Source organism: Tauraco erythrolophus, chromosome 9, assembly GCF_009769465.1.
Source record: "Tauraco erythrolophus isolate bTauEry1 chromosome 9, bTauEry1.pri, whole genome shotgun sequence".
In the NCBI taxonomy this organism is placed as follows: Eukaryota; Metazoa; Chordata; class Aves; order Musophagiformes; family Musophagidae; genus Tauraco; species Tauraco erythrolophus.
In genome coordinates, this window is record NC_141473.1 from 1,815,001 (window position 1) to 1,826,508 (window position 11,508).

The 11,508-nt window shown below is 41.3% G+C and overlaps 1 protein-coding gene across 11 annotated transcripts in view; it reads left to right on the plus strand.

Annotated features, from left to right (window-relative positions):
- The window catches only part of EBF3 (EBF transcription factor 3), a 120,464-nt gene extending 109,574 nt beyond the window's left edge, over nt 1-10,890 (plus strand). For 5 of the 11 annotated variants that reach the window (XM_086616967.1, XM_086616969.1, XM_086616970.1 and 2 more), the window contains 5 exons: nt 895-960; nt 1,603-1,780; nt 2,997-3,182; nt 3,602-3,799; nt 10,859-10,890. In XM_086616967.1, coding sequence (XP_086473093.1) covers nt 895-960; nt 1,603-1,780; nt 2,997-3,182; nt 3,602-3,799; nt 10,859-10,890 — 660 coding nt within the window. Of the gene's footprint in view, nt 1-894; nt 961-1,602; nt 1,781-2,993; nt 3,183-3,601; nt 3,800-10,858 lie in introns of all 11 variants that reach the window. The other 6 variants (XM_086616966.1, XM_086616968.1, XM_086616974.1 and 3 more) reach the window with 3 other exon arrangements.
- Nucleotides 10,891-11,508: the final 618 nt, after the last annotated feature.

Below are 11,508 nucleotides of genomic sequence, written 5' to 3' on the forward strand. Positions count from 1 at the left end.
AGCTAAATTTTATTACAGCCGAAGGTAAAAAATAAAAAAAAAAATTAAGTCCGTTTGTATTCAAAATTAACTAAACTATGGATTAATCCTCACAATCATAAAACTGGAAGTAGGCATGCAGACAGGGATAAGACAAAATTCAGTGCATCCGTGCCCCCAGGCACAAGTACTCAACACTCTCTGAATGTGAAGTCATTTATGAAGTCCTTTACAACATGCAGTCAAAGAGGTTAATTGAAAAATTTCTTAATGTCATTATGAAAGAACTAGATTAACCCAAGTTAATTCACTTTATTGTTCAAAATAAAGAGGAATAAGCATTGAACTCACTTGCAAATTTGGGGCATGAATTAGGGGTGAGATGTTGTCTTTAAGGACTCTGCCAGTTTAATTAAGATATGGAAAATTACTTATTGTTCTTCACCACTAAAGTGCTAGGAATTAACAGCCAAATGTGATGCCTGTGCCTTTCATATCTCTACCATGTGTTTGTTTGTTTAATACCCATAAGACTACATCATTAAACCTCAAGCACTGATTTCACTAATTCAGCACTAGAGCTACACGCTACAGCAGCAAACACCTTTTCTAGTCAATCAGAGTCGAACAGCTGGATGTAAAACGCAATATTATTTTTAGGCTCGTATCTAACTTTGACTTCAAACCACAAGCAGTGTTTCCCTCCAAAGCAAAATACCTTCCTATCTTTGTAATACATCCAATAAATACAGCCAGAGCACCGGGATATGGTGTGATGTGTTTTACCTATTTTATCAGCTCCTCATAATTACAGATGCCACCGCGAACCGCTGGCATTATGGCACTTCTCTTTTCTTCTTGGGATGATGGCTGCATTTAGTGAAAACGTAACGCAGGTTGTTTGTTTTTCTTTAGGAAGTATTACTTAAGAGAGCAGCGGACCTTGTCGAAGCCCTATATGGGATGCCCCATAACAACCAGGTAGGTCCTCGTACACACGCCGACACCGGTAAATCAATACCCGCTATTTGCAAAGCTGGCAGAGCACCAGCACGTTCCTCTGGTAGGCAGCCGGGCTCTGCCAGCCACCTTCAGGGCAGGCTGATGTGATGCAATGCTCTAAGGGAAACGCTTCGTCTTCCCATTCTCTTCTCACGGCTAGTTTGCCCATCAGGAATGACAATTAAGTGTAAGGTGCCAAAAGCATAAGCAATCATTAAGGCAAGAGAATAACCTTGAACTCGGGCCAAAATATACGGTGACTAATGGGAAGTCCTAAAGAAATCTGCTAAACAGAGCGGATAAAACGTACTGTATTTTAGCAAACTGCTGGAAATACGCCTGCTGCCCCGGACGGATAAAGTAGATGTGTACAATTTTCGCGTGACTTACAGCGCCGAACTGTAATTTTGTGTTAATTTCTTTGTTTCCTTGTACTTGCTGCCTCGATGTGAAACTGCACAGCGCTCTGGAAGGAAAACAGACGGTGCAGTCGAAACAAGGAGCAAAATCCCCACCCTCGCTGTAATTCCACATGGAACTCTTCTGCAAATTTTAACGTTGTGGTGACTCGGAATATTTGCGTGTTTCGGAGTTGTCAGTGCTTATTTTATGTCTTTGTAGGAAATAATCCTGAAACGAGCAGCTGACATTGCCGAGGCGTTATACAGCGTGCCACGCAATCATAACCAGATCCCCACTCTCGCCAACACTCCTGCTCACACTGGCATGATGGGGGTGAACTCCTTCAGCAGCCAGCTCGCCGTTAATGTCTCCGAAACATCACAAGCCAACGACCAAGGTATGTGGGATTTCAAGAGTTAATCCTCCACCTTGTTGCCTGCTTTTGGCCAGTGCCTATTAAGACGAGCCGATGTCACCGCCGTGTTCTGCCTCTTTTTCTCCCCGTAGTCATGTTTCTGATCGCGTAATGAAATGCCATCTTTTAACTTTCTCGTAATATTTAATTCTTTCCTGTTCTTTTGTTTACTATTATCATAAAGTTATCTCCAGTGGGGGAAAAAAAAAAAAATTGGCAAAGTGTAGAAAGCTCTTTATTATTCACAGTAAATATACAATGTGTATGGTTTTTTTTTTATAAAATAATTATGTCTAGGTATCTCCACTTGGTTTTGGAATATTTACACAGATAAATCTAATTCGATGTCTGTGATCTTAAAATACTTTGTTTATAGGCATGTGTGACATATATGTTACTAATAAAAGTAATAGTTGATTTAATTTACCTGTTGTAATTGAAAACGCATGTAGCATATTGCATTTAAAATTAATTTTGATACTAATGAAAGGAGGGAAACAGGATTATTAGATATGTTCAAACCCATATTTTTTGCTTGCAACGTAATTATTAAATTGATTGCTCAGATAGGAACAAATTGTTGTTTAAAATCCTGATTCTTCTGTGTTTCCTCTTCTAAAAAGATTGCCTTTTAATGCATTTCCAAGCTAATAAGCCTTATAAAATTCCGTACTTGATCTTGTATTAGTTTTCACCGGTGGCTACACCTTACGAAAGTACGAGCTTATTGGTAGCATAAAAAATATCAATCATAAAATGAAGACCCCAAAACAGCCTTTTAAAGTAAATCAGTGCAACAAAAAAGTTTTTCTTGTCAGCTATGGCATTTGAAGGTCCGGAGAGGCTGAAAGTTCATTCAGTGTGTTGGTACAAAGCGGGACTCGAGCCTGTTGATAATTGCTCCTAAAGACAAACGTGAAGGCACCTGCCACAGCTGGATCGAAGAGAGCTTTTGTTGGCTGTCTGTGCTAAGAGGAGAGACAACATAGAGTGCTCGCAGATGATTTAAGTAGGGTTGGCGTGATAAGGTTATCTCAAACTGCAAGAGTTGATAGGGCAGTAAGAGACAACTTAGAGCAAAGCTGTGCAATCAATTAAAACTGTGTAATATGTGCTGCATGAGGAAACCCCCCAGCCCTAAGTCTATATTATAAAATAACATTATTTTTTTGGGGTGGGGGGGTTTCTAACACAGTAGGTTACAGTCGCAACACAAGCAGTGTTTCCCCGCGAGGATATGTTCCCAGCAGTACTCCTCAGCAGTCCAATTACAACACAGTCAGCAATAGCATGAATGGATATGGCAATGCCGGCATGCCCAATCTAGGTGTACCAGGTTCCCCTGGATTTCTTAATGGCTCCTCAGCTAACTCTCCTTATGGCAGTAAGTGTCTATTTTTGGTAACACATCATCATGTAGATTCATATTTACTACGAAATCCAATACTTGCATTGTTTTGATTTCCTATATTGTGAGCTACTGGATAAAAGGAGGGGTGACTCTGGAGGCTGGACGTAAAAATGAATATAATAAATTGATCTGTTTGTGCCATAATACAATCTCAGATAGAAAAAAAAAAAAAAAAATTGGACTGCGCAATTTGTAACAAAAGTCCAACACAAAAGAGTTTGCCTGTTATCCAGAGAGTGGCCAAGCCAAGGCATTTCATTTTTGTTTTTTATATATATTTTTTTATATATATATATATATATATTTTAAGAGGCAAGGCCCTATCACTCTCTTTTTCCGTGTTTGCCGTGAAAACCTCAATCTGAGTCCTGATTATTTTTGCTTTATTGCAGTAGTGCCGTCAAGCCCTACCATGGCAGCCTCTTCGGTCACCCTCCCTTCAAACTGTAGCAGTACACACGGCATTTTCTCATTCTCACCTGCCAATGTCATCTCTGCAGTGAAACAAAAGAGCGCCTTTGCTCCTGTTGTCAGGCCCCAAGCCTCTCCTCCACCATCTTGCACCAGTGCAAATGGAAATGGACTTCAAGGTGAGCTGGATCTCTCTCGAATTTCTGTGTATTGCTTTTTTTGGTGCATACACTCGAGCCGTGACCGCTCGTTTGGGACCAAGGTACCTCGCTATGTTTTTAGGTTCCTAGTGCTCTTGTAGCGATGCAAAAGCAGGAGAAGAAACAGGGTGGCACGAACGGTGTGCTAAGATTTTAAGCAAATCTTAGTTCACTTTTAATACTTGCATCAGTGAAAACACTAGTTGTTTTTCCGGTGTTTTCCCTTAGGATTTCGTGCCTTAACTTGTAAAGTAAGACTGTATCCCTGAATGCTTCTCGGAGGGTTTGCCTGCTCCTCGTGTTTATACGTTTTCTGAACGCGTTTCTGGGGATGTTTAAAACCAGCAGCAATCCAGCGTAAGGCGGTGTGTTCTCCTCATTTTACATACGGTGCAATACTTGTTTTAAAATTCCTCACCTGGGTGTAAATCAGGTTAAGCCCTTGCTCGGGGAACCAGCCTTCCCTTGGAGCAGCCAGCCGCTTGCGCAGTGAGATCGCGTGCTCCGATGGTCCCAACTCACTCTCTTACTGTGCTGTTAGAGGGGTTACTTCCCTAAGTGAATAACTACATCTTTTAATTAAGGAAGGCAGTTTTAAGCTTCTGTGTTTTTTTAATCCGTGTGATTTCGTGTGGGTAGCATAACGGACAATTTAGAAATCAGATGCGGAATTTCCACGGTCACTTGCTGGGCAGGAGGAATTACGATACAGAGTACGTTTGGTGGAGGAACAAAAATACGAACCAAGAAGTCTTTCCTTTTTCTGGCGCATCTCAAAGTTTAGAAGATCCTGTTGTCAGATGCATTAGAGTCGTTTGAGGGGTTTGTTTGCCTCTGATTTACAAATCGCGAGCCCGGTGGCACAGTGCAGTAAATGGAAGCACTTCAGATCCCGTGGAAAGCAGAAAGGCCAGCAGATGTTCCTACCCCAGAGCTCATCGCTCCTCTTGACTTTCTGAGTTAAGGTGTAGGTAGCACAGCATTATTTATTCCTTGTGTTGCCATGATGTCCATAATATGATGAGGACTCGCAGGCAAACAGATGAAGACAGATACTTTGATTTGCCAAACTAGCTCTGGACACTTGCATTTTGTGGTTTCTAGCTTAAGGCACTTTGGAGAGACATAATCCCACAGAACTGCCTGTCCACCAACAATCCAGGCCATTCGGGACCAGGATCTCAAAACGGATGTCCCTGTGGCTTGTTATTAACTTCTTGGCCCAAAAAAGCATCTGAGAGTTTATTATGCACTCAGGTCAATGAAAGGCTGAGGATCCAGCTACACAAATCTTATTGTAGGATGAATGTTGGAGAAAAGGATAATTAGATTAACAATTTCTGTCATTGCATATGTCTTTGGTGGAAGCTTTGCTGTGTTCCTGTAAGTAGAAAACTATACCAGGTATAAGCAATATTCATAGAGAAGATTATCCATTCATAAAATAATCCAGTGTCCTACTTTCCTCTTTTTATAAAAATACACTAGTATAAAAAGTAAATACGAAAATAATAATACAAAAAATAATAGAATAAAATAAAATAAAATAAAATAAAATAAAATAAAATAAAATAAAATAAAATAAAATAAAATAAAATAAAGTGGTAACACATGGCTTAGATCTGAACAGCTACTCTGTAGGTAGCCTGTAGCAGATATTTTTATATATATATATATATAATCTCATTAACTTATTGATACTGCTTTACTCTGAAAAGTAAAATTATTTAAAGATCTAAGTTAAAATGATCTAGATTTATGTAATTTCAGTATGTAAATAAAGGGCTTTCCATCAGATAATTCAAGGTTTCGAGTCTAGATTACTGCAAAGTGGGGTTTTCAGAAGAACTGGCCAGGCTAAATGCCCAATTCCCAGCAGACACTGAGCACCCAATGTCCCCAAGCCCCAGTTCCCATATGTCTTCATCCTCAGGCACAAAATGCTTTTTGTGTAAACACCTGGTAAATGATGTCAAATCAAGCAACGCTGAGTTTGTTCAATAGGTCATGAAGTTAGCTCTTAGGCTAAGGCTCAACCCTGCTCTGGACTAAGCTTCTTCTGGGCCCAGACAGCCCACTGAAGGCTTAAAGGTCCTTTCAACCCCTGATTTTTGGATGCTGCAATCCGAGCAGCAGACTTTATATCATCCCTAACGAAGTCCAGCATCCCACAGGTGCTGTGAAAGCTCTAGGTCAGGCGCCCCCAAGACCTGCAGTGCTGCCTCACCGGGCTGTCCCTCCCCCACTGAGCATTCGAACTTCTGAAACACGGAGGTGTCCAGATGTAGGGATGTGCAGAAACTCTGATTTTTGCTTCACCAGCCAAACTGAAAATGAATAGAAGAGTTGAAAAAAAAAATTTAAAAATTGCCATGTTTTCCTCACCCAGCTGAAGCAGCTAAACAGAATCATTTTGTGTTGAGCAAAACGACCTAGAGAAATAGCGAGAACGTCTTTCTGGTCTGGTACTTAGAGCACCGAGTGCCAGGGCTGTGACAAAAAGTTGAATTATGTGTGCAAAGTAGCACGGCACCACAAGGTGATGCTTTGGATCACGAGAGTTAGGATACTCTAGCAAAAGGCAAAATACGTGGGTTCCACTCCCCCTGGGCTGAGGAGAAAATCCAATTGCAGCCGACACATCCATGGTGAGATCCTTCATCGCCACAGCAGAGAGGAACCATCATTTTTTCCAACCAAAGCTGTTGAGTTAATTCAGATTGAACCCACGAAAGGCTTCAGGTTGACAGCTTCACCCAACTGCCCTCACAGATCTCAGCCAGTGCCTGGAATTGAATCTCAGCCAGAATTGAGTGGCAAGACAGGGATGAATTTGTCATACATTTCTTTCACGACACATCATAAAGAAAAATCAGCAACGCAGGAGATAATTATTTACACTCCGTTTTACCCATGCAGTTATTTAGGGGGTTTCTACTTCCTTCTTCCTATTTTCTTAGTCATTTGTTGACTTTGAGCCCTTTTCAAAGTCTAATTAGTTGCTTTCTGAAAACCGTACAAGCAGGTTGAGAGTTTTCTGATCAGCACATTTTCTACGTTAAATCAAAATATGGGATTCAGGAGCCAGAGTCCAAAGTTTTTCAGTGATCTTCAAGTACAGAGCCTCATTATACAGCGGGATGTGAAGGAGCTGAGTGACAGCTGAGGAGTCTGCACTGTTAGGGATGGTCACATGCATTTAGTCAAGCCAAGACAGAAGTAAGAGCTCGTGGTCACTGTTTTATCTAAGATAAATCCTGCAGTTTCTGGATCTGGATGAGAAAGGATGACGTGCTCTTTTAATCACAGGGCAGGATATCCTCTTTCTCTCGTTGCTTGGTGTGTTACCTTTCCCCATATAAGCTCTGTTCTGAAGTAAAAGCCAGTTGGATAGTTTTCAGGGAAGCTGGTTGACCCCGCCGTGGCAAAGCATCGCACAAAACTCAACATGTACCAACCCTGCAGACATGAGTAGTCCTTTTACAGGGATTCGAGGGTTAATTACACCTATCCTTGCTGGGTAAACCACTGTAGGATTTGTCTGTGTGTGGAGAAAATGCTGTTCTTGGTACCTCAAAGATGGTGAGAAAGCAGGAGCAGAACGATTAAACTCCATCTGGATCTCAGATGGTCTGTTTTGTCTCTTAACGCAGTATAAAGCAGAGGTAGAGATGCTCCAACTTCTGGCTCATGGTGACATCACCCTAAGTATCAGGACCACCTGAGCCCACCACACTAGAAGCAAGTAAGCATGCCTCCAAAAATCCACTCTAAATTTTGGGACTTACTGCCCAAGAGTGAATATGGAGAGGTCTATAGCCAACAAGGAGATTCACTTTTCCTTGAGAGATCCAAGACAGAGGTTAAGAGGAAAAGAAAAATAATAGAAAAGAAGCCAAACTGGGAAAATCTCAGAAGGACCAGCACGCAGGTGATGCCAGCCACAGCCAACGTGTGGTCTTCTTCCTCGCTGCACTCATCTGCCACCCATCAGCTGCGCATCCGCCCTCGGCCAAGTGGTACCCAAAGTAGGGTCACAACTCGGAAGCTGCAGCTCGCAGAGGAGATGCCCCTCTCTCTGTAGTCCTGTGGGGATGACTCACTCCTACACAAAAGGGCCTTTGGGCCTTATCCAAAAAGCCACAATCTTGTTAGTTCTGTATGACCTTCATAGTGTGGGCTATGATCAGAAAGTTAAGTACTTACGCTTTTTTTTTTTTAAGAAAGTGTATGGGTTCCTTAGAGCAGAGGGCTTTTTCCTGTTTAGAACAATGGATATTTAAGGTATAAAATAATTTTTTTTTAGTGAGAAAGTGCTGGCTCGCTGCAAAGTTGGAAGTACAATATGTGTTCAAAATTTGGTTTTCAATCGTAATTTACTTTTTATAGATTGTGAAAGATACTGCTCTCTGGTTAAGCTTTATGACAGTAATGCAGAGAAAAAGGTTCTCTATATTCTTTTAAAATTGCATCCTGCTTAATTTTCTGGTCTTCCCCTGGATGAAACTATTAAAAGTATTATTAAAAAAATAGCCACCCCATTTTTCTTTAAGAAGGCATTTGGTATCAATTTGCACAGCAGGAAACGTAGTGCAGAAATCCACAGTTGTCAAATGTTGCTACTGAAATAAATAGTGAAGTAAATGTCTGGAGCCCCACTTTTGCACACTTCTCCCATTGTGCCAGAGATGGAATTCAACAAAAATGGCTAAATCGCTTAAATTAAAGAATTCAGACCTTTTTCCCCCAGAAAAGAATGCAGCAGAATACCTAAATTTTCACGCAGCTGAAGCAGAACGTGATCTTACAATAAACGTGTGATCAAGATGTGCAGGGTATTAGTACCAAGTAATGCCGTGCGATTCATTACGGTATTTGTGCACACAACCTCTGGGAGAAAAATCTGGACTTCTTTTTCTGCCAAGTTGTTCTTTGACGAAGCAAATGTCCGGATTGGTCTTGGAGTTTTGCACTTTGCTTAGCATAGAATCACAGAGTCATAAAATCACAGAATCACAGAATCATTGAATTATTGAATCACAGAATCACAGAATCATTGAATTATTGAATCATAGAATCACAATCACAGAATCATAGAATAATTGAATCACAGAATCGCAGAATCACAGAATCGCAGAATCACAGGACCACAGAATCATAGAATCATAGAATTATTGAATGACAGAATCACAGAAACATAGAAATATTGAATCAAAGAATCACAGAATCATAGAATCATAGAATCACAGAATCATAGAATCATTGAATCATGGAATCACAGAATCATTGAATTATTGAATCACAGAATCATAGAATCATAGAATTATTGAATCATAGAATTACAGAATCATTGAATTATTGAATCACAGAATCATAGAATCATAGAATTATTGAATCATAGAATTACAGAATCATTGAATTATTGAATCACAGAATCATAGAATCACAGAATCATTGAATCACAGAAACACAGAATCCTTGAATTATTCAATCATAGAATCACAGAATCACAGGATCACAGAATCACAGAATCACAGGATCACAGAATCACAGAATCATAGAATCATTGAATCACAGAAAGGTTTGGCTGGAAGGGACCTTACAGATCATTGTCAGCATGCTGGCAGAGCACATCTCGTGCTGGCTCTGAGCCACAGCCTTTACATCTCACTGTCACCTCCATATGGAGCATGAGGAAGATCCTTGTTGAATCTGAACCAGAAAAGACAGGCAGACCCTATATTTTGAGTCGACCCGTGGTGATCTTGGTCTCCAGGGCAGCTGATGGTTGTCTTGCAGCATATCAGCACCTCAACATGAGCTCCTGTGTCCCGCCATTCAGGTGCACCCCAGGAACCAAATCTCTCTGGGGCTGCCTGCTGTGGTGCTGGGCTTCCTGCTGGCTGAGAACTCACAGGGGATTTAGTGGAAACACGATACAGAAACTAAAATGTTTTGGGTAGAAAGGGGTCTCTGCAAATATACGCACTATTCTCCGGTTAAGTTTTGTAACTTTAGTCACCGTTTAAACCATGCAAAATTTTATCTTCCATTCCAATTTTGACATATTTGATACATCTAATTGGGGAGGTAAAAGCAGCAGAGTTGGAAAACTTTAAAAGCATCACTTGAGATGATGCTCTTTAAGAGCACCACTTGAGATATGTTTTAGAGAGATAGAGTCCCTTCCAAGTTCTTCTCATCAGCTGGCACAGCTGCCCACGGCACCTGTGGCACCAGTGGTGCTCGGGGCTCCGGTGGCGGCCGTTGGAGCCATTCTGGTGGCACCGACCGCGCTGCCGTAGGAGGTTCTGTTGCCGATGAGATGTGTACGCACCCGGCTCTTCCAAACCGTAAAGCTGTAACGGCGAATCTGAAATAAATTAATATTGTTGAAATTAATGAACTGAGAAATTGAAGTTCACATCACTACACGAACAAATTTATTAATATCTGTTGTACATAAATTAATGAGAAATATCATTATGGCAAAAATTAAACAACACTAAAATTAAAGACTGCTTAAATTATGTTTCTACCAAAGAGTTAACGAGGAAAAAGGAATAGTTGTTGGCACCTCGGTCTTTATCTGTTGAAAAAAAAAGGAGATGGCTGGTCAGGGTATTAACCTCGTGGCTTTTTATGGTGCTTGCTCTCCAGAGTTGAGAGCGGGTGCAGGTTCTTGGCTTTGGTCTTGGAGAGCCCTTGACTTTCTCTGCCCTGCTATTACTGTAGAGCACAGTCGTGGAAACGGAGGTTTTCTGCCCGGGTGCCAGCTCTGGGCACGCAGCAGTGGTTGGTGGGGTTCCTGCCACGGGGACCTCAAGCCCTCGCGGAGCGTTTGGCTGGGAAAGACGTGTGTCTGTGGTCCCTCGGTCCGAGGGTGGCGCGGCGTGGCGTGGGGCAGCCCGGCTCTGCATCCCGTGGCCGGGTCCCGCTCCCGGCCGGCGCCGAGCATCGCGGTCGCTGCGAACCAGACGTGCCTTACACAAACGTGCTAATAACGGCTGATTTTTTTTTCTTCTCTTTTTCTTTTAGCTATGTCTGGGCTTGTAGTCCCGCCAATGTAAAGTCACTTTTGTTTACCTACCGTAGCACCAAGCTTCAGAGGATGGGCTTAGGGGACAAGTTTAGTATATTAAGACATGCTGATGGAAACAGTATCTTCACACAGAATCAGCAACAAATCGAAATGCTACAAAAAAAAAAAAAAAAAAAAAAGACTTTGTTTAAAGATTTTATTTAAACTATTAAGAATCTACATGCAAACAACCTACTTCTTCATGAACAATTCCATTTTATTGACTGAATTTTTCTCATATTTTCACATTTCTCAGTCCTGAAGAATAAGGAAAAAGCGACGCCTATTTTGTATAAAGTTTCTGATTACGTCTTGGCTATGTCTAGTACTTGCTATGTGTTGGGAGAAACTTTGTGGATGCACCATTTTGATTATCATGAAACACTGATGAAAAATGCCTCCGAACATTTTTCTGTACTCATAACTAGATTCACAATGGTTGTGTATCTCTATAATGTGAAATATTTTTTTGTGGTGGAAAAAAGGGGGCCAAGGAGGTTATGAGCCATCAAACTGGAAAGGAAAAAAACAACAACAACAACAAAAAGAATGAATATATGATTAGAAAAACAAAAACCGGGGCGCGGGGGCGGGCGCGGGAGGGTTT